This window comes from Chamaea fasciata, unplaced genomic scaffold, assembly GCF_029207755.1.
Source record: "Chamaea fasciata isolate MVZ Bird 193981 ecotype frontalis unplaced genomic scaffold, bChaFas1.0.hap1 SCAF_7, whole genome shotgun sequence".
NCBI classification, from domain to species: Eukaryota; Metazoa; Chordata; class Aves; order Passeriformes; family Sylviidae; genus Chamaea; species Chamaea fasciata.
In genome coordinates this window covers 35,629,223-35,652,413 of record NW_027094092.1, presented here as the reverse complement: position 1 = coordinate 35,652,413, position 23,191 = coordinate 35,629,223, and the positions used below count along the sequence as shown (strand labels likewise).

The following is a 23,191-nucleotide window of genomic DNA, read 5'->3' as shown; positions in this document are numbered from 1 at the left end:
GGGAAGGAGCCCCCCTGCCCCAGCTCAGCTTTGGATACACCGGGATCGGGATAAACAGGCCACATACACCTCTATAGAAATCCTCCAGGTACACAAATTAAAGTACAGAAAAGAGTGATAACACTTGTAGGGCTAAAATCCACAAATCAACAAAATAAAAACACGGAAGCTACCTATTTAACCTTTTATTGCACTTTGGACATATATACACAGTATTCCCCACAATTACCGATTATTTCTACACTGATGTTACACTTGCTATGTAAAACGTTGCTTGAAGATGCAACGGTTCAGGCACTGATCCTGCAGTTCAAGTTAGAGCCACAAAAATTTACAAAATTAGTTTTTGTTGCATAACATTCAAAATAACAAGTTTAAAAAGAACATTGTTTATGTAATACAAAAATCAGAGGGTTACACTGTAGATTTTTACAAACATTAACATTTTGAAAATGACTTTCTGTATTCATATGGTTTGACACTTCAAAAGTTTTTGCATTTTAATTTTTCTTTTGTCTAACTAGACATTCCCTTAGGTAAGAAACAGAAAAGTTGGAGCTTTCAACATGTTTTACCATATAAAAGAAATTCAAGATAAATTTGGAAAGAACCTACAGTCATATTTTGTAGGCTTTAAAGTTGCAATTCTTTAAAATCAGATTGTTACACTATTTTCAAAATGCATATGCAAAATGTGAGTGTGAATTGTTAACTAATGCTCTCAAAATCCTTATGTTTTCAAATTCCAGGACTTAATGAAAATAATCAAAGCTGCAGTACACAATGGTTTAGACTTTTAATATGAACAAATTTTTTCTCCTTTGGACTATATTTCACTCTTAAATCAGTTAAAAAGGCTAACTGCTTTTTCTGGTAAGCATCCTCTGAAATAGGTAAAAAAGCAAGTCACAGAAATTTCTTATTCCTTGTTTTTCTTTCAAACATAGAGCTAAAATACTTGATCATGTTTATTAAATGTGCATTCTTAAGGAGACTATACTAAACCCACTAATACTAATATATTAATGTTTAGTAGAAAATTATCACTCTAGAAAATAAATAGCTTATTTGATGTGCTAATTCCAGATGGAAACTAAGGGTTTGATGCAGAAACTGTGGGATGAAGTTCTTTGGCCAAACACAAAAAGGTGTGCAATAGTTCTTTTGTGGCACTGAGAAATCTTAAAGATTCAGCTTCTATAAGAATATATTTAATACACAACTGATGCATACACAATTATTCTTCCAGACAGAAATACTGAAAAAAAGCAGCCTCCCTAATTTTCAGGTGTGCTTCAGATTGTGTTTATGTAAAATGAAAACTACCCCATAATATTGCACTTCAGTGATCTGCTACAACATTAAAAAACCTCATAGCTATATAAATTGCTCTTACAATTTCAAGACAAGGGAGGCCATTCTGTGCTTGGAGGTTAGCTTATTCAGTGGAATTCTGATGAACAGTTCAAATAAATTTATGACTGCTCTATATAAATAAATGCTGAAAATGAGGAAATTCCATAGCATCATTCAGGACTACTACTTGAATATATTAAGTATTATATTGGAGTGTCTAGATAGAGCTGATCAAACCAACAGAAAAGACAACTTGTACTGAATGGGTATGTGTCACTTAGAAAATGGGAACAAATTCCGTGCAAGAAAAACCCTTTCAAGCAATATTACATACTATGTGATTTTATGAATTTAGTGTTTGGATACAGCATTGTATAGCAGATAATTTTAAAGTTAACGTATTTTAAACCTGGCTTATAGGTTAGTTCTGCCTTTATATAACCGCCTTTCAACTGCTGAGTTCAAAAGTAATAAGCAATAAAAGGTGTGAACTCTACTTTTGTAATTTCAGGTATGTTTTGAAGCCTTATACTCACATTATTTTACTATTTCTTTCTGCATTGAAGGCTTTAAAATGCAGTTTATTTAGTTCCAGGTTCTGAACAATTTCTCTTGCCACTGCAGGTACCAAAAGTCCTTGTCCTTTAAAATTACTCACACTCTGCTCGCTACTTTTATAAAATTTGTACTTCTCATATGGAAGAATAACATTACAGAACACGTTTATCTTTAACTAGGCAAGAAAAACAAATACTGCACTAATTTTTAAAGTATAATATATCTGCAGGAAACTCATTATTATTTGAAAAATACAAACATACAATACGAATCCTTATTATGTAAATGAATTTGTGCCAAACCACTATCACTATAATGGTAATAGACCACTGTAAAGGGTAAGAATACAAAGAATTGAATGGCAGAATGAGTCAAAAATTATGCAAAGATGAGAAATACAAATTATTGGAGAAAAGACACTGAAAAAATACTTAGTATATAAAAAAGTCAAATTACATTCTCCAAGAGATCATATGTTTATTTTAAAGGAGATTTGAATATGCTTTTGGCCAACAAGCAAAAACCACTGCTAATCCTGTCATAATTTCTAATATTCTTAAATTTACAAAAGACAAGACTGATGAGATTAGATTGTTTTATGCATTAGTAATGAGAAATGTCTGTTTTAAGACTTGCAATGATCTCCTAAGACTTTCTATCATATTTTCAGAAGCACCTCTTCATTTATAATTACTGTGGATGTACTTTCTTGCCAAGGAATTCAAATGTAAAGCAATCCTGCTTATATTTTCAATTCAAACCAAGCTCTGTTAATAAAAAATTGTATGATTACTTTCCAGTATTTTGAAGAATAGACACATACAGACACATATGTATCTGTATTATGTCTATAGCACAACTAACGTTCAGGACATATAGTACAGGTGGTTAAAACTAACAGAGGGAAATAGTATAATTTCAAAACAGAAAGCAACACACATTTAAAAAAAATGTATTTAAATGTTCTTTTAATGTCATAGTTTTAGCATTAGTAACAATAAAGTGTTGCTGTATAGGAATTTCACTACTTATCTTTTACAGCTTAATGCCCCGGCCATTTACACAAATTACTGCAGCACTAAAATCTATTTTATACAGCGCTTGGAATGCGCCTACAACTGAACTGGAAGAGTTTAGAATAAAAGCTAGGAAAATGTCAGGCCAAACAAGCTTGATGGTAGACTGCCTTTAGTTTAATGAGCTTTAGTGCATGGTCATATGAAAATACCTTAATAGAAGTCAAGTTTACATGTTCTAATGAGCAACAAATGTATTCTTTCATACTCAACAACATTAAGTCTAACTCCTATATTTCACTTTGAAAGACCAGTTATTATTGCCTGTTCAAGATTTCATTCTGTTTTTTCTACTATTTTGGCTCTATGAGTAATTAAAAATTAATGTATGACAGTAGAATGCAGAAATGTGCAAATGTCAAAGACTTTGTTTTAAAACAGAGACACAAATTCAACTGGATTTTGTTCTTACACTGTTATTATTTTACCTATGTTTTCTCCAGACCTTGAATGCACTAGCCACAATGACCATAAAACTACAAGTATTTTAACTTTCCTAGGTTTCCATGAACCATCAAGAATGTAAATGAATCAATACAAAACAATTACTGAAAAAATATACATGGAATTGAAGAACTGCATCACAGTTTTACGCAAGACAATGCTCTACAGCAATTATCTTCAAAATGTACCTGGTTTGTTTTTGATAAATAAGTTACCTAAGTGTTTGATACAATCCACATACTTACCCGTTACAGACTGTGGTAACATTTCATACCTGTCTACAGCAAAAGCTGATACTTAAACTACTTCTGCAAGAGATGGAGGATTCTTAAAGTCAACTTCAAAAGGAAAATTATTCAGGAGATTTTTTTTTAAATTTGAAAATCTTTTTGCATATATCACAACATTACAACTTTTAGCATAATTTTGGGGGGGGAAGGTCAGAAAATACTAAAAGCATGTCATCCAAAAATACAGTAGCGAACTAAAAGCAGATGTTCCTGCAGAAAACTCAAGTTTCCAGCATTCAGTTTAATAGCAAAAATACTTAATCCTTTTCAACTCTTAGTGTGTTTCTGATAGTGAGATCCATTATATTTTTGAACTGCTGATATGTCTTTGTTATAGGAAGCTCCAAGCAATTAAGAAGTCTGTTTCCAACGGGATAGCTTATACACAAAAATTTAATAGTAGGTTCAGGATCAAAACCAACAGATGGTACATAACAGGAGCCTGTTACAAAGAGCAGAATATCCTCCAATGTCACTACAGACTCATCACCTAAAAAAATAGGATTAAATGTTATCATTTATTGTCTGTTATGCATAAACCATTACCCTGCATGTTAAGTGCTAAGAGGAAAAAAACCCACACGAAATCAAATCATTATGCTGAATAAATATGGAGTTATATGGCTACCCAAGAAAAAGTTTAGCAAGAGAAACCCACTTCAGTTAGTACTGAAAAATCTTAAGTGAATATAAAAATCTCTTCTGTAAGAAAAGGATAGAAAACAGTGGTCTTTAAGACTTCAGACAATCTATATAATAAAGGAATTTTCTGTATCACTTAGGTTGTGTGTTGGATTTTTATTTTTTAATTCACAGGAATCCTAGAGCAAATCTTTCAGATATTTACCCCTCTAAGATTTTGGGCAACAGTTTCAGAAATTCTAATTAGTAAGAAAGAGGGAAGAGAGAACAATTAGGAACTGATAGTAGACTACAAAACCTTGATTTATTTACACCACTGAACTCTAAAAATCAAGTTCTGTGTGTATACCAGCAACTAAATAACCTGGACAGTTAAGGGGAAGATTTTTTAACTAAAAAGAAATTAAAATTACTTACTTTCCACATCTTGCAAATAGCCCATCCAAAAATCAGCACCTTCAACTTTATTTACATCTGATGAGGAATGGATTGTAAAGAGATCACAAACAGTTTCCGCTGAAAGTCTTTCGGGTTTGTAGCAAAATATGCTAGAGAACACATCTGGGTGCATTTCCATTTTCTCTAGAACACCAAGAGTTTTCAAACCCTGCCTAAAACTAGGAGGGGGAGAAAAAAAAAAAAAGTAACCATGCATCAGAACTCTGCATTTTATAAAGCTGCAAGATGGGATATAATAAATCTTCCCCATCTCCAGTCTCTAATCTTGTCAAGAAGGTTACATAGTATTCCCATTTTATCTTGGGAAATGCGTTTCACTCTCATTTTAACAATCTATATGTTTCCGTAGAGCTTTTTTTGGGAGACGAAAGAAATACCAGTGATATGTAGAATTTGACCTATTTCCTGGTACTTGACTGTATGTACACGTATAGTTTAAACTTCAGTATGAAAACATTGCAATTCTCTTTCTTAAAAATAGCTCTTTGGAAAACAGCTGAAATTCCTTGTCCATAGACAAAATGAGTTGTCTTAAAAGACAGCCTTTTGCTTAGCTTTCTGCGTGTACTCACAGGCTATTATTTCTGCCTGTGACAACTGCAGACAGCAGCAACCTGGGCTATACTAGGAACTGTGCTGCCAGCAGCTCAAGGGAGATGATATTTTTCCTCTGCTCAGCAGCAGTAAGGCCACACTTGAAGTGCTGTGTTCATTGCCAGGCTCCCCAGTACAAGAGAGACAGACATACTGGGGAGAGCCTGGCAAAGGGTGACTAGGATGATTAAGGGACTAGAGAACAACCCTATGAGGAGAGGCTGAGAGAGCAGGGACTCTTCAGCCTAGAGAAGAGAATATTCAGATGGAATCCCAACATGTAGAAGTATCTGAAGGGAACGTGCAAGGAGGTCAGAGACAGACCCTTTTCAGTGGTGCAGAACGTTTAACAGCTAAAATAACCACCTCCAGTTACTCTCAGTCCTTTAGTGACAAGTAATCTCTTGTTCTACTCACTTATGCCCATCTTAAGCCCATGTCCAGAAATGCACAAAACCCCACTACCTCATAAACAAATGCGCCAATTATTATGTTTTATTTTTAACTAATGTAAAAAATATGATACAGATTGTTAAAACATGCCACAGGGCCTTGACTGAAGGACTAATTCCTCTGACCTTCATTAAAAAAATCTTCACATTAAGAATCAGTTTTCATAACTCTTGGAGAGTTGTTCAAATTTGTCAAAAATAACACTATATGTGAAATTTAAATCAGGCTATGCTTGTTGGAAAAATTAGCATCCAATAAATTTTTACTGAGCAGATGAAGAATGCAAATTGGAAGTAAGGCCAGAGATCAATCAGAGAACAGTAAAGAGCTGCAACTTTTCCAGCTAATGAGGTCATCACTACCTCACAGAAACATCAATGCAATGCTTATGTTCTAAGCAGGCCAACTTACACTTGCTGACAGTATTGCACTCCTAATGGCACACACAAACTCCCTAATTAGAATCCTAGAAAACTCATTTTAATTCTAAACATATGTTAAACATTTCTAAAATGTAAAGATTCTAAATTCGAGCAATTCTGAATTCAAATTGAACATAAGCCAGAGAAATTTTATAGTGCAAAGGTCTTTGTGATGCTGCAGTTTAAAAACTGTGAATCTGCCTTCTTCATAAGGTTGAAAAAGGAACGTGACCAAGGAGAAGTCAGAGGAGATATGCAGAGAAATAATTTGTCTTTTGGTTTAACTACTTAGTTAACAGCAGCTACTTATCAACTGAAAATTACAGTACACTTCAGTGGTTTAAATGGAGAATAAGAACATGTGAAAGTTAGTTTTAGCAACATATTTAGAGTTGCAGTAAGGAAAAGAACCAAGAAGTTCAGAAAGTCAAGCAAAACAAACCTTTCTAAGGGTAAAGTAATTCTCTTGATTACATGATAGTTCAATATGTCATTCACCAGCATGTTCTTATCACACAAAGCTGTTACAGGTCTTAAACACCCAGCAGCAGCGAGGAATTCGCAGCAGTCCTGTACTGCAGACTGTAGGCTGGACAGATTATTTGCACATTTTATCTGCATAAAAAGATAAATTAGGCACTTGTTTACTACATGTGAAACAAGCCTACTACATGAAAAATAAGCCTTTGAATTTCAACAAAATTCATAATCAGTAAGACCCTCTTTATCTCCAAACATAGTCTTGAGCAAGAAATAAAATGAAACTTATGGCATATTACCGTTTGTATTGTTTGTGCTACATCAACATCAGCAACATCTTCCAAAGCTGGCTTCACATTCTCTGGACCATAGACAAGGCACTTGAACAGTGTTTTGGAAAAGAAGCCAGGAGATGGACCACCATGAACCATAGAAATTGCAATCATTTTACCAGCTTCAAAATAAAGATTTTCTTTTACAGCTGCAAATAGAAAAGTGTTTACTTATATGCATAGAAATTATTTCTGATCCTCATTTTTTAATAGAAAATGTCATAGTGCTTTTTTTTCTTAATGACTTACTATCTTCTGATAGTTCAAACTGTAAGACCATATTTTTACATAGGAGTACCACATTCTTTTACACCAACTCTTCGGCCACTATCAAGGTTTGGGAGATGTAACTTCCTCTTTGACTATACACCCAAAGCATATTTAATTCTGAAGCATAAGAACTCAAAGAAGCTAACTTGGGGTCTTTGGGAAGCACACTATGGGAAATAATGTCCTAGAAGTTTGAGGAAAGGAAAATAATTAGCAGAGAAAGTGAGTCAGGAAGAAATTCATTAAAGAGAACAAATACACTAATTAAAATTTTCCAAGACTAGTTATATGCTGCTTTTCCATGGTTGTCATCAACTTTTCCAACCAACCCGAATTTTTTTACTTACAAATATACACACCATCCCCCTTTGAAATTGAAAAAATAAATCAACTCCCAATTTTTATCCTTCATACTTTATACTTGTGAACTGACACTCATGCTGGATGAAGATTAAAAAATATTTTAAGCTATATACTTCTCAGTATGTTTTTGAACAAAGCAACTAATTACCTTGAAAATCAAGGGACAAGTTCTTTCCAGAAGAGCCCTCAAACAATGATGAATTCTGAAGGTGAAGCATTAATAATTGGAAGAAATGGTGCTTTGATGCAGCAGAAGTATTTGTCTTTGATCTATTTTTGCAGTTGGAGAAATTTACTTCAATAGTGTTTGTAGGACTGAAGATGCGCTGTCTAAATCCTTTTAAAGCACTACTCCAAATATCTTCCGCATTGATGTTAAGTCTTGTTGTTTTTGTTTTAACTTGTGCCTTTAACTCTTTCAGTATATTACAAGCTTCCCTTCTTTTCTCTCTTAAATGCCTACAAGAAAATTGCATGTATTTTCAGATGAAATCTATTATTCATAATTAGCAACAGTTACACAAAAATCATTTTAATAAGAAGAACACTTCTTTAAATACTGTGGGCACATTCAAGTATTGCCTGAATTATATCAGTAAAAACATTTAGTATAGATTTTAAAAATTTACCACAGTAGTGGCAAGTCTTAAAATACCTCTAAGAACTGAAAAAAGGAGGTAGAAATAATTACCCTGGCATAAAAAAAAGTAGTAATTTTCTTAATTCAGTGACTCCAATACAGTGCCAAACAATTCTCACACAATGAGCTGACATTTGAACAATGTGAAACAAGTGAGAAATTGAAGAGTTTATCATTTTACAATAAAGATGGTTTGCAACCAAATTAGAACAATCTTTGTCACTATAATAAAGAAGATATTTGAGTAGGAAAAAGATTCTCATTTAAAAAAGCAAGATGTTTTCTTTGATTTCTAGCTTCCAACCAAAACTATCCCAAACACCATATCTACTAGAAATAACTTATTTCTTCATCAGACTTTAGCAGATCAGGTAGAATCCATAAATTCACTACTCACAAGAGGACAATGAATTTTATGTCCTTAAACTGAATATTCTATATTAAAACATGTTGTTTTAGCACTGACTTTAGTACAACCATAAACTATTCACATGGTACAAAACCAATAAAAATTGGTTTAATATAAACCAATTCAAGAAAACCCAATACAAAACAAACAAACAAACAATTAAGGACCTGTCTAATTAGAAGAAGGCAATTAAGACTTTTTACTCTCTATTTTGTAAAGAATGTTTAACCATGCATGAGTAAGGACAAATACGCATTTCTGGGTTTTGGTCCCCTCACTACCTAACTTAAAAATTCTCAGTTGGTTTCATTTTTTTCTCCTCACACTCCTCTAGTATTTATAAATAGCAGAAGCCTTTCTCAAGCTAAGACTTGAGAAAGTCTTTAAGTCTTTTTACACTTTAAGTGTATACTCATCTCATTTTTGCAGTAACTAGATACATATATACACACACAAATGTATATACATACTGTATATACTCAGAAATATATATGGATACTGTATATACACACACACACACACACACACACAGAGACACCTCCCCAGCCACATGTTCTGTAGGAAATATGGTATAAAGCCATGTGCTAGATTACTCTTCAAAGTAAGAAAAACTGAAGAAATACTTGTGCCTCAGCGACAGGGACCAGTTCCTGTTTGACATCACTGGAGACAAGGACATTGACATTCCGTTGGATGCTGGAAGTTCTAGGTGTGAGCAAGGTGACAAGTTCTGGCACATCATCTTTGGTGATCTATTAGCCGAAAAACCCAGTATTTTAAGAAGAGATACAACTGAAGAATGCTTGAACACTTCCTACTTCAAGGTAGCAGTATAGTTTCCCCCTAAATCAGTACAGAATCTAATTTGTATCCTCATTTCCATGAATCCACCAGTGCCTGAATTATACTTTTAAAAATAACAATTTTTTGTGGTCTTGGGGTATGTTTTTAGTTGCATCTGATATATCAGATGAAAGTCCTGATTGACACAGTAACTAAAAATATTTGTTTCTACAAACTTGAAAAGTTTTTATTACAGCAGAAGAGAACACTGTTATGAACATCTTTAAGTTAGACTTCTAGAACACTATTAAAATGGAAAAAAATACCAATAAGCAAATTTAAAGCTTTGCTGTTTGTATATTCTTAAGTTACCACTAAATCGCTAAAATTCCTTTAACAAGGATCTATCTTCACCAAACTAAAAAGTGGTTTTAGGTTCCACCAAATCCAAATAACTATAGCAAATTTCCAGAGTTCATGGCTTACTCAGAAAACTTCAATCACTAAACTTTATTCCAATTTCATTTGATTTGCAATTTAGTTTAAGTTTCTCCCATAGAATAAGGAATAATTTCCACATGTTTTAAGTATTATTTTATCCAATAGCCAGTTTATGCAAGAAAACAGAAAATTACACACTGGAGTAGAAAACTGTGTGGAGATCCAGACGACTGCCGAGGGGTCTTCGGAGGCGGCTCTTCCAGCAAATACGTTGTTCCATTTGTCTTTTCAGAGGTAGCCAAAGAATGCTTTTGCCGTTTGCTATACTTCCCTGTAGGATTACATTGTATTAATTTAATGAATTTGCTAGTTGTAAAGATGGTATGCTAGCATTAAGCTAGTAAAGCTAGCATTAAGCTAGTATGCTTACATAACTTGAGTTATCATTTAAGAAGTCATTGTCACACCCATAATTTTACCTGATTTTGCAAAGATACTTCTGCATTCCATGCAGTCCCAGTTTTGCTCCCATGATTTCATAGATGAACAGGCCAAATGAGTACCACGAGAACCACAGTACTGGCAACGCTTTATTTCCCATTTACTAAAATGAAAGACTCAGGTATTTAGAAGTAGACAGAATAAAGAGGCTAGTTAAAACAAAGACTGTTCAATAGTAAGTGCAATCCAGACACTAAACCACCACAGCATAATTTTATCAGTCTGGTAGAACTGATTCTAATCAATGAGTACATCTCCATGTGAGATGTACTCATTATCTGGCTGCAACAAGAAAAAAAAAAAAGCTACTCATGTTCCAGCACCTTACATTGAATGAGACTATCAGTACTCCTGTGCCCTGAAGTCAACAGATTGCATGGCACTATTTCCTTCTCATCCTGCTAGTCAGCAAAATCCCTTGTGTTTTATGGGTATCCACCAGTCAGCTTTTCCAAACGGTAATTCTTTTAAAGGAGAGCCCTCTAGGGAAACATTCAAGATACTAACCTAAGTCTACTACTTTAACAATAACTTCTTGCAAAGGCTGTAAGTATTTTAACACTTATTAAATTGCTGAATTAAACTCTGAATGATACATACACAATGTTCATGTAGGCACATGCTACGCTGATGTACAAATTCTACTTCAGCCTGCATAAAATGAGGACAAGGTAACTGATAATCCCTTAAGTTTGGTTTTCATGGCTTTTATAACAAGATCAAATTAGAGAAATTTAGTATTGAAATATGATTATATTGAGTAAAACAAACACTATCTGGACAGTGTGTTGGCTTGACATTAAAACCTCATGCTGAAAAATAGCAAAACATTTAAGTAAATAAAAATATTACTAATAAATAACAACAATGAAAAACACATCAAAAAAACCATTCTATCCTAAGTTCTACTTTCCTGCTGAAGTATCATACCTATCAGGCTCATTATAGTCCCTTCCTTTTTTGCAGAGACATCTTTTAACATCACAATGTTGATAACAATGGAGTAAGTCTTGATACGCATTTTCTTCAAGTTCCCAAGACGCATCCCTGCAAAGAAGGCAGAAGATTGGATACCAGAAATCTATTTCTGATTGTTTCAATGGGTTACTCTCTATTTCAAAGAAGATATATGCAATAAACATATGAATATATTTCAATCATGTCATGTTCTAGGTAACAGACAGGGGGGCTCTTCTAGGTAACTGAGGGGGAAGAAAAGTCTAGTAACTAAAATAATACTATAAAACACACAGACAGACTTTTTCTGGTGTAAAGTTACTTTGATTTCAAGTATTTATTATTTTTCACATGACCTCAGTGCACATTTGCTCTGTCCCTTTTTTCTCTCACAGAAAACAAGGATATTTGTTTAGGCAGCCTACTCAACTCTGAAACTGGTTTAATGAGTGGTAACTCAGAACATTCCAGGCCAGCATGGCAAAGTTCATCAATTATTTTGACTCTTCTTCCTCTCCAGAATCTTAAGCTTTTATCTCAAGAGGGAATTAATGGTGCTCTCTGAAGAGACAAATAGTTATTAAGGAATAATACTTCTAACAAAGAAACATCATTCTGATCTCTTTCTGCCATATTTTGAGCTTCATCAGGTGATAAAAACTGGAAAAACAGCTTGGAATTTTGGAAGCAATTATTATACTAACATAACCTTTGCAATCCCTTGGCAGAAGATAGAAGCTGTATGACTGAGTAATCAGTCAATTATAATTCTGTCTTGACAGAAATTCAGATAATTAAACTTGGACACAAAAAAAACCCCACTTCTTAGCAACCTCTATGTTAAGGAAAATTATTATATTTAAGAAGTGCTTTTATCTTCTAATTTGCTTTAGAGTTTAAGTTGAATCATGGCATTAAAAATGACTTTTCAGAGCTTCCTGTTTCAGGTTGGAGATAACTAATTTCACCTTTGCCAATTTTTATGCATATCTAAAAGGAAACAGGCTACTCCTTACCAAACTGAACCATTCTACAACTGAAGGTAGCACCAACGTTTCACATATTAATAGCTGGAAGTTCTGTAGAATAAAATCAATGTTTATAACAGCCTATCAAAGTTTTCATACCAGAGTAATCAGTAACAAAATTACTTACCTTTCTGGAATGTGTATGCCCATTCTCAACATCTCTTCTTGAAATTTGTCCTTGTTATTACATACTGTGCACCTAAAGAAAAATATCCCAGCACTCAAAGCTTGATACTGTGCCAAGAAAAAAAAAACACAACAAAGAAACCAGACCAATTATTGAATTACTACCAACCTTAAGATGCCAATAAGTTATGTCTTAATACTGAGATGCATTACATTCATGGATACTGTCCTGACACGGGTATTAAAGCTGATATCAATCATGATGTGACTTGACATTAAAGCAAATAGCAAGGACTTTCTCTTCCTTTGAAGGGAAGAGCTCATATGCTAGAGTAAGATTCATAAACAAAAGCACCATCCTTTACAGTCAACCTCTCCAGATCCACCATAAGTATACAAAAATAATGTTGTAACATTTTCTAGTCCTGGATTTAGCCAAAGAGAACTGATAATGGATAAATTACATTTTTAGCACTCAGATTCTGCACATAATGACTTGCAGGAAAGCAACTACATAGGCTGAGCTTCAGTTCCTGAAAGTAGTAAGGGCAGTAGGTATATATCATACATGCAGAAACATGGAGGGGTCACAGGGGGAGAAAAATTAATAGCACTAAAAACTCAAAATCCTTTCGTGTCCATAACACAATTTTAGCACTGGGCTTCAAACCTAGTATACTTCATACCTACTACCTATACTTAACAGTAAGCAATTGTTCCATTATTTTTAAAAAGAAATGTGATCTCCATGGACGCAAAAAAAATGAAAGGAAGAACTTGTGTTACCTGCAAGCATTCTCGATGAAACCAAGCATTTTTACAGCAAGGACTTTTCAATACAGTGTACAACGAAAGATGTTCAACCAAATCCAGGCATATTGTGCACTGTGAAGCTTCCCTTGGTTCTTTATCTGCAAACTCTTGGACTGGTCTATGTTCCCAACAGTAAGATCTAAAAATAATAGTTTAAGGTTCCCTTAACAAAATAACATCTTAAGAACCTTCTTCATAAAATTTGAAGACAGTAAAATTAATTAATCCATTTTTCAATAGTAAGTGCTATGCAACAAGCTAAAAATGCAGACATACTGGTTTTGGCTAGGCTAGAGTTAAATTTCTTAATAGTAGTTTGTATGGAGATGTTTTGGATTTGTGAGGAAATCAGTGTTGATAACACAGTGGTTTTAGTTGTTGCTGAGCAGATCTTGAACAGAGACCAGACCTTTTCTGTTTCTCACCACTCCACATCAGGGAGCAGGCATGGGATGCACAAGGAATTGGTGAGGTGAGACAGCTGGTCCCACGGACCTAAGGGACATTCCATACCATGACATCCAAGAAATGCAGCTCTAGAAGAAACCCTTCTGAAAATGCCTTGTCCTTATACCCACTTGAGTTAATGCAAATTGTTTTTTATGAAGTGCCTGCCAGACTTCAATTCATCCACTCTACAAACTCCACTCGTAACAAGAAGAATAATGCACTCAAGAGTATTTTGACTACAGCCAAGATGCTAGACAGATGACAGTAAAAGAAAACATTTTTTAAACATTTATTTTTAAGCCCATTTCCCCTGCAGTCCACCTCTAATAAACTTGGAAACACAGCAAAATGGCAGACACTGTGTTTTGACAGCTGAGAGATACAGGTAGCCAAAGCTCTGCCATTTTAACAAAGGCACAGGAGACAGGCAAGAAAACAGGAAAACCCAAATCGACCATTATGCAGTTTATTTCAGAGTTCAGAATTTACTGCTCAACTTAACTACTTGTATAAGCATAAACTCATGTATTTAAAAGTGTTGAGAATTGAGTTTATAAATATTAGGTATGTAATATAACCGTTCGACTTTCACGTCTTCCACAAATCAGGAATCTGTTTCCTAGATAATCTGATATCATTGCAACAATCAGCCTATCCAATAACAAGCCATGAAAAAAAACCCAAGTCACCTCCTTTTTAAATATAATAAATTGAAAATGGAGAAAAAAACAAATCCCCAAAACTCACCGGAAGTCTTCCATAAACTGGAAAATGCATTCCCTTTGTAACCCACAAGGAAAATGGTAACTTCTTTTGCATTTAGGAGTTACGCATCCAATTGAAGCTCCCTTTTTCTTACAGATATTACATTTCTAGAAATAAGTTGTTTCAGAAATAGAATATTAACATTTTAAATACAAGTAAAATTACAGGAATTAAACCAATAGAAAAGTTACAAAAAGTGTAACAAAGAACAGTAGCTAATAGATTAAAACTGTGACAGGAGTATGTGGCTTAGCTCCATTAAAAAGAGTAAACATATGCAGTTATTTCACTTTTTATGTACTGGTTTACATGCACATTGTCTTGTGACATGTAAATAAAATACAAGTTATTTTACCAGTACCTATAGTTTATACAGGTATAATAGGCACACACATATATATACACATATATGTTTATATGTGGACATCTGTTAACTATTAGCTTCAAGCTCAGCACAATATCATGAGGTATTATGAAAGTTCAAATCACTCTTATTTATCTGCAACTTATCCAACGAATAAAAATAGTTGCAAACTGTAGAGGTCCAGGGAGACTGATTTCAGTGGTGGGATGGATTGTAATGGAGCATCAAGGCCACACTACGATCTCAGAAATGTTCACAACACTTCAGCCTGAACAAACTGCACTGGACTAAGCCTCTCACAATGCTCATCAGAAACACTGTTCCCAGGAACTAACAGGTATCAAATGAGCTCCTGTTTTATCACAAACAGCCCTGTAAACTTATTTTTCTTGCCTGAGTAACAACCCAAGTGGAATAGTATTTTTGTTACTGAAACTTCAGAGGAAGTTACCAACTCAAATTGCAGCCAGGATGGAAAATTACTGTAACTAAAGGCCACTCTCTTGTCACCCCATAAGCAGTGGTCCAAAGTGAGACCCTTGGAGCTCTCGATTCCCAGAAGACAAGGAGCTAATGTGCATGTCTCAAACACTGATAACCACATGGCTCTGGAGCCAACCAGCGACTGCTGACAGTAACACACAAGAACTGCTGGTGAAAACCAAGGACTACTGGTATTAACACAACATGAGAACAAGAACTGGAGCAGAGGGCCAGGCAGAGATTCACTCTGCTGTGAGAAAGAACCACAACACCACTGGTAAAGCACAGTGCAAGCACAGGAACATGTGGCAGGAAGTGGGAATGGACTACAGGGTAGGATTTAGATCCCCAAAGCCCTCCAACCCATTTCCACAAAAAGGCCTGAAAGAACAGACTGCTCAAAACTAATTTACATAGAAGGCAAGAAATCTACCTTTGAGGTGGAAAAACCTATCCCCAAAAAGGTACCCCCCACAAAGCCCAGGCCAGTTTCCATGCCAAGTGAGTAACTGACTAATAACACTTCTTGATCTCTAGCGGATCCTCTGACTTTTGTCACTGCTTTTGCCCAATGAGCATTTACAAATCTTAGATGCTTTCTTCCCTTTAAGGATGGATCATTACAATTTCTGCAGGTTTTTTTTTTCCTTGTGGCCTCCACACATCCAGTATACTTGTTGCTTAAATGTAAAATTCACACGCTTGAATGGGCTCAACACACTGTCCATCTGAGGAAGAAAACAAACCCCACAGGCAGTACTAAGAGCACTTAAAAGTTACCTTTTTTCTCTTCAAGACATCATTCTTACCAGTTTTGCAGCTCTATTTACTTCTTTTCTAATATCTGTGATTAAAAATCCATCTACACCTTCATCTTCTTCACCTCTCTGCCAAATGCCACTTGACATCAACTACAAAAACAAATTAAGTACTTTAAAACATCCACCTAACCTAAAGATTTAAAATTACATATACTGTGCTTGTCAAGTAAGAGAGAAGTTTAGTCTAAAAAAGCTCACATGGAAACATACGCATGATTAAAAATCTGATAGAAAACACATTTTTTGTCTGACATGACAATAACCAGTAAAATGAAAATAAATATTTTATAACATCAAAGTATTGTATAATACTGTAGGGCCCAATATAGTGTATTTTGTCTTCCTTTTTTGAAGTATACAGACTATTCAGATAATTGTCAAACAATTACTTTCAGCACATAGATCTTCAGAGGAAGTAAAATTAAATTAGCTTAGTTAATATGAATGACAATTGTGCTGTGGAGATAATGAAGCACAGTAGGAAGTAACTGTACTGAAGTGACACCTAAGAGGAAAAGTAATTCACTTTAGAGGAGATTTAAATAAACACAGAATCAAGTAACTAAGAAAATCAGAAGAGCCTGATGATAATTTAAAGTTAGGCAGCTACATCACTGTCTTCAAGTAACTGAATAGTTTCACAACTTGATGCTATGTTCTTTACAACCTCATTTTATAATTTCAACATAGCACCATTTAAACTAGTTTTATCAATATTTTACTCAAATAAATGTAAGATTATATATCCAAACCAATTAAACGTATTTTTCCAACTGTGAGACATTTGGCAAAGAATAATTAAACTGTCACTAATGTGCCTCTTTGTAGAACTCTTTTCTTATATAACATACACTGTATTTATGTAAAATCAGAGGGCTTTGCATATTTTTAAAAGAAGTAGAGACAAAAAACGTAAAAGATACTGTGATGAGCTTCCTGCAGCTAAAATACCTTCTGAGTCCTAAGGTTCAGTATTGCATGCATGCCTTTTCCTAGCTGTTCATCAGGATAGGACTTTTTTCTTATCATTTGATATGGCCTTATATAGGAAACAAAATTACCACTAACATGGTATGATGGCCTCTATTTCCTTACAGCTTTTAAAATTTACTTAAAAACAAATATTTCTATGTTTATGTAACTTCAGAAAACCTCCACTCTCCTTAGTTTTTAAAGGATTCAGTATCCAAACTATGAAACCATCTACAATCCTTAAAGAACTAGTTGAGAATCCATACCTCCTACATTACTTCTGATACTTGACACACATTTCAAAATTGGGGAGAACAATTCCAATTATATTTATTAAGAAACAAAAGAATTTTTTTTTTTTTTGTAAAGTAGTAGTATTATTCTAAAGACCCACAAAAATTTAGAGTTTGGGAGGCAGTTTAAGTACACCTTCAAGAATATGAATCCTGGAGAATGTCACAGGTGATAACAAAAGCTGCAGGTTATATCCACAGCTTCGTTTAAATTATAAACTTCTACTAATTAGTGAAACTGTACTAATATGATCAACAAGGTACATATAACTCAACTGAAAATTAGGACTTAAGTGTTACGATGTTCTGTGTAATGTCAGAGACTAGCTCACAGCCAGTAAGAACTACGGAGAAATGAGAAAAAAAACCCTTTTCTGTATTTTTTCCACACCGGATGGAATTTTCGCATTTCAAATTTTGAAATTACACTTTTCTTAGAGGAGGGAATCTGTAGGTGCAAACTGTTCCCTTTGTCTTAACATGTACCTTCACTGCTATTTGCTGTGATAGGTTGGGAGAATAAATGAATTCCTTTAAAAGGGCCATGAACAGAATTTAGCTTTGAATAAAGGCTTGTTGGGATTTAGTTATTTCATCTGCTGTACCTGACAAGTACAAGCCTTCAAGGCTATAAGTTAAAGCTCACATTTCAAGCTTTACAACAAAAAAAAAGTTACAACAATAGGACAGGTTATTAGTATTAAATACTTGCTTCACCTTTTTTATCATATAAATCAAAAAACTCCAAGATCAATACCATACACTTACCAAACAGTAATAATGAACAGTGAGATTGTACTCCACATAGGTCCTTTTTTCTCCATACTTTTCAGGGCAGTCATCTGTTCGTCCACAGAGAACACAGGCTGAAATACAGAATCATGTTATAACCACAGTGAGTGTGCTGGAATTACTATGGATCAGCTGCAGAGCAGTAGCTTTCACCTCTTTTAATCACATGCATCATCAAGTAGATTACTGGATGAGGACAGTAGATCTCCCTTTCCTTAATGCTGAATTTTATAATACAGAAGAATGCACTATTTTTCCTTCTCTAGTTACTAGAAAGTAAATACTTCACCAGCCTGCTGATTCAGGAGTGGTCTCTCAGCCAAGCTAAATTCACAAGCAGACTGTGCTCCCAATTGAAATATTCTTCCCAAAACACAAAAAGAGAATTAACAAATGGCCAACAATGTCCAGGTGCACGTGAAATGTCATCTGCTGTTTTTTGTACTACACATAAAGTCATCCCCATATCAGAATCCAATCAACCATTTCTTTGTCAACTTGTATGATAACCTTGGTGATAAGCATGTGAATGGTGCCAAGCCATCTGCTACCACAGCTTTTAGAAATATTTAACAATTTGAGACAACACGGCATTGAACTAAACCTTGAGATTTCCTACTCAGTGAAGTTTCTAGCCCGCTATCATAGTTCCATGGACTTTAACTCCCAGTAGATGTATAAAATACATTTATAATATTCTAATATTAAGAACAATCACAGTAGTAACAAGAATAGGGTTACTGCTTCAGCCTAAGAAAGTCCTGAATGATACATCTCAAACACAGCTCTGTGTGATTTGGCAGCTAAATTCACGGTTACTTTCTTAACATCTGCAGAAAATACTATTTTAAAGTAGTCTGATTACAGTAAACAAACCCAAGGAAGTTTGTAAGTTATTTCTTTTTCATTTCCTGAGACAAGTGATGGTTCCAACATAACTCCACAGAATGGTTGGAAGTGACCCCTGGAGATCATCTGGTCCAACCCCCTGCAAGGCAGAGCCACCTAGAACAGGTGACACAGGACCTTGTGCAGGTGAGTTTTGGATGTCTCCAGACAGGGTGAGTCCATCACCTCTCTGGGCAGCCTGTTCCAGTGCTCTGCTACCCACAAAGTAAAGAAGTTCTTCCTCATGTTGAGGAGGAAGCTCTTGAGTTATAGCTCATGACCATTGCTCCTCATCCTGTCACTGGGCACCACTGAAGAGTCTGCCATCATCCTCTTGGCACCTGCCTCTGAGATATTTATGTGTTAATGAGATTCCCTCGCAGTCTTCTCCAGAATAAACGGGTCCAGCTCCCACAGTCTCTCCTCATGAGAGAGATGCTCCAGACCCCAAATCATCTCTGTGGCCTCTGCTGAACCCTCTCAGGAGCTCGTCTTTCTTGTACTGAAGAGCCTCAAACTGGACACAGTAATTTGATTACTGGAAACTCACCTGCTCCTTGAGGCCAAATGAAACAAGTTATAACTAGCATACTAGATTAAGTCTTTCTGAAATTATTTGATAAAAACTTTACTCACATGTGCTTTGAACATCAAAACTAGTCATTTTACTCATCCTGAGTTCTTCTGGCTGTCTGTCATGCAAAAGAAACAAGGTATTAAATACATCCAGTGCATTAATGAACATTACACACCTCTTTTATGTTTTATTTAAAACTGCAAAAAAGAGCGCATAAACGCAATAAACTAAAAGCACGATTATAATAGAAGAATAAAATAATTCGACTGTTATTGTGAGAGACAGAGGTTCAGAAAGCAGGATGTCCAGAAAAAAATTCGTACCAATTTTTTTCAACAACTAATGAGAGATATAGCAACTTTTACCTATTTCCTCAAACTAACAAACCATATATATTTCATTTTTAGAAGAGAAAATGAAGTCCAAAGCAACAGCTAGTTATCTACAAACTTAATCATACAGAAGAGTTCTTACTTATTTTAAGCAACAGAAATAATGGTCCAGAGATAACCTAGGAAACAGCTCTGACTTCTGCTCAAATAAAGACTGTACTAGTACAAAAAACTTGGAAACAAAAAATAACTGTGTAGTGATGTGACTATGAATAATTTCCACTGTTTGGAGAAAATGCAGGATCCTGACCTAAACAGAGAAAGCCTAATTCACAAAAAAGGCAAAGAAAAAAACAAAACAAAACCAAAAAAATGTGAAGAATCCAAAACTGGGACACGCATTCAAAGGAATTTACACCACGTGGAACAATCTATTTTACATTCTGAAGTGGATAGGAATTTAGAAACATTGATCTAACTTCCATTTCCTTCAAACATCAGGTGAGCTGCCCTTTACTGTGTACTACATCACGCATTGGGGAAAAAAAACCCCTCAAACCAATTAATTCCTTAGTTTCTTCACCACAGCATCAAGATGATTATTCTTTCTCAGAACCCTTATAGGAACACATCTGAACACCTCTGATTTGCCTTCCCTTAGGAAGCTGAAGAAAGCATTAGCTAAGTTCTGCAAGCCAAGAATCATGAGCGCATCTCCAGACTAGATCTCAGGTAGGCAGAAAACTCCCTCTCGCACGCTGAAGCGAACAGGGAAGCAGCCAGTAACAAATCCGACGTTCAAATCAGAAACCTACCAGACTGTGAGCTATCTGTGGCCCGACATTTACAGTTTTCATGACTACCAGGTATCAGCTTCAGGAACAAAGTTTAGGCTAATTCAAACTACTGCAAATAAAGCACTGTAGCAATTTTACTGGAGATTTAGGGAAGGAGGCACATTTGAGAAAGAAAAAGAAAGGGAGGCAGAAGTCTCAGGCACAAGGCAACTGCCCTACGCCACAGAGAACCAGAGGAGTTGCACAAAGGACCTCGGCCAGAAAACGGGCCAAAAGGAAAACAAACCAACAAGTACCACCACTAAATTAGTTCATACTTCTAAAGATACACCACACTGACAGTCAGAATAAGATTAAATAAGTGACTACTATTTTCCTAGAAACACACTTCCCTTTTTCTAAATTAAAAAGGAATAACTATACTTAATCAAGTACAGAGGGAGCAAAAGATAAGCACAGAGCTCACACGCATTCCCTTTCTTCAGGATCTCCCCAGGATGGACACTGTCAAGTTTCACCGTTCTCAAGCTCTTGCGGTAATACAACAAAGAAATTACCTATACAGGACCACATAAGCCGACATTTTTTTCGTAAAAAGCCCTACAGGTGGACAAAGCACATACGTGGCTGGAAACAAGAAATTCACCTTCCCACCCATTTGGCTCCAGCAAAACAGAAAGTAAAAAGAAATCGCTACGACACCCCCACCCCCAATTCTCTCTACGTTTCTCAAATTCTTTCAGGTAAGCGGACCCAAAGTTTGAATTTACAAGTTAAAAGATACACGGATCAACCATTGAGGCCCCCTGCCTAAGTCCTCTGGGGCTTTTCACAGGAACAAAGCAATTTCGCATCAGTCCGTTTGCAAGACAGGAACGACCCCAATATCGCCCAGTGTCAAGAAAAACAGGGTAAATAAAATGTATCTACTTTGCCTAAAGCGGCTTGAAAAGTGCTCAGAGTGGGTGATTAGATTTTGCAAGTCCAGTATTTTTTTTTACTGCTCCATAACGTAAAGCGTTTCAAGAGTCTTTTAACTAGAGGTCGAAAAAGAACAAAGCCAGCCCCAAGAGGCAAGGTAAAAGGCACGTGTTTTCCCCAGCACAGGAACAAAGGAACCCCCGAAGCCGTCCATACACCCCGTGCGTCCTGAATTTCCACCTGGGACCTCCAGGTCACCCCGCGGTCGCTCCCCGGCGCCGTGCCCCGAGAAAGCCCCGTGCTCGGCATCCAGCCCCGGGCGGGCGCGGGAGCGCCCCCGGCACGTCCCTTGGAGCCGAGGACCGGGCTTCAGGCGGCCGCGCTCCGCCCGCACGGGGGGCTCCGCCGCCACCCCGCCCGCCACAGGGGCCACGGCGGGTCCTGTGCAGGACGCCCACCCGCTCCCTCCCGTGCCGCGCTCCGCGTCTCCCCGGGACGCCGCCCGTGTCCCGCATGCGTGCGGGCGAGAGGGGGCACGTTTGGTTAGCTACTCCCGGAGCTCCTGCCGCTCCGAGCGGCGGCAGCCAAGCAGAGGCGGCTCCCCAAAGCACGGGCTGGGAGGCTGCCGCACGTCGCTCCCCGCACGGCGAAGGAAGGGGCTCCCGTCTCCGTGTCCCAGCAGCTCACAGTGTCCCCGAAGCACCCCGTGCCGGGCGGCCCTCGCCTCCCCCCGCCGCGGAGCCCCGAGGGCGGCACTCACCGCTCAGACCGGACCGGACTGTGCCGTGCCGTGCCGGGCCGGGCCGCGCCGCGCGCCAACCGACGGCGAATTCAAACCCCAACATCCGCCGCCTGCCGGAAGCGCGGCCCGCCCCGCCCCGCGCCCCCGCAACGCCGGGAGGCCGCCCCGCCAGCCTCCTTTGGAGGAGCTACCTAAGGAAACAAAAAATTGAGATTTTTGTAAGAAATCCAGGTTTTGGTTGGTTTTTTAAATTTTTTTTTATTTCTGCAGCTTGTTCTCAAGGGGCCTAAGCTGCCACAGTGCAAGGCCGTGCTGACCCTTTCCCCCCCATAGCTGCAATGAAATGGAGTGTCTCAGTGAATCTATTTGATGTTTGTGCTGATGTTTTTCCATTGGAATGCCACTGGTGGTGCACTGTGTCACAAGGAAGCTCGTTCCAGCGGCTTTGGGATTTGGCGAGGGCTCCTTCCCTGTCCAGCAGAGCAGGAATGCCGCCGTGCCGAGCTCCATGCGGTGGAAATACTGGGCGGGTGTCAGCTCAACACCCACCCACTGCC

The 23,191-nt window shown here is 36.8% G+C and overlaps 1 protein-coding gene across 2 annotated transcripts; it reads right to left on the bottom strand.

Moving 5' to 3' along the window:
* Positions 1-177: 177 nt before the first annotated feature.
* Positions 178-22,761, bottom strand: G2E3 (G2/M-phase specific E3 ubiquitin protein ligase). 2 transcript variants are annotated; one of them, XM_066188364.1, is made up of 16 exons: positions 22,653-22,761; positions 19,902-19,957; positions 18,354-18,451; positions 16,309-16,410; positions 14,635-14,759; positions 13,411-13,576; positions 12,626-12,732; positions 11,444-11,560; positions 10,492-10,616; positions 10,211-10,343; positions 9,412-9,540; positions 7,888-8,198; positions 7,074-7,255; positions 6,737-6,909; positions 4,784-4,983; positions 178-4,214 (listed from the first exon to the last, which is right to left on the bottom strand). In XM_066188364.1, exons 2-16 carry the CDS (start codon positions 19,936-19,938, stop codon positions 3,982-3,984), a joined length of 2,238 nt encoding a protein of 745 aa, XP_066044461.1. In that variant the 5' UTR covers positions 19,939-19,957; positions 22,653-22,761; the 3' UTR covers positions 178-3,981. The 2 variants fall into 2 exon arrangements, with proteins under 2 accessions (XP_066044461.1, XP_066044459.1); XM_066188362.1 differs by lacking the exon at positions 22,653-22,761 and having other exon boundaries at positions 19,902-19,975.
* Positions 22,762-23,191: the final 430 nt, after the last annotated feature.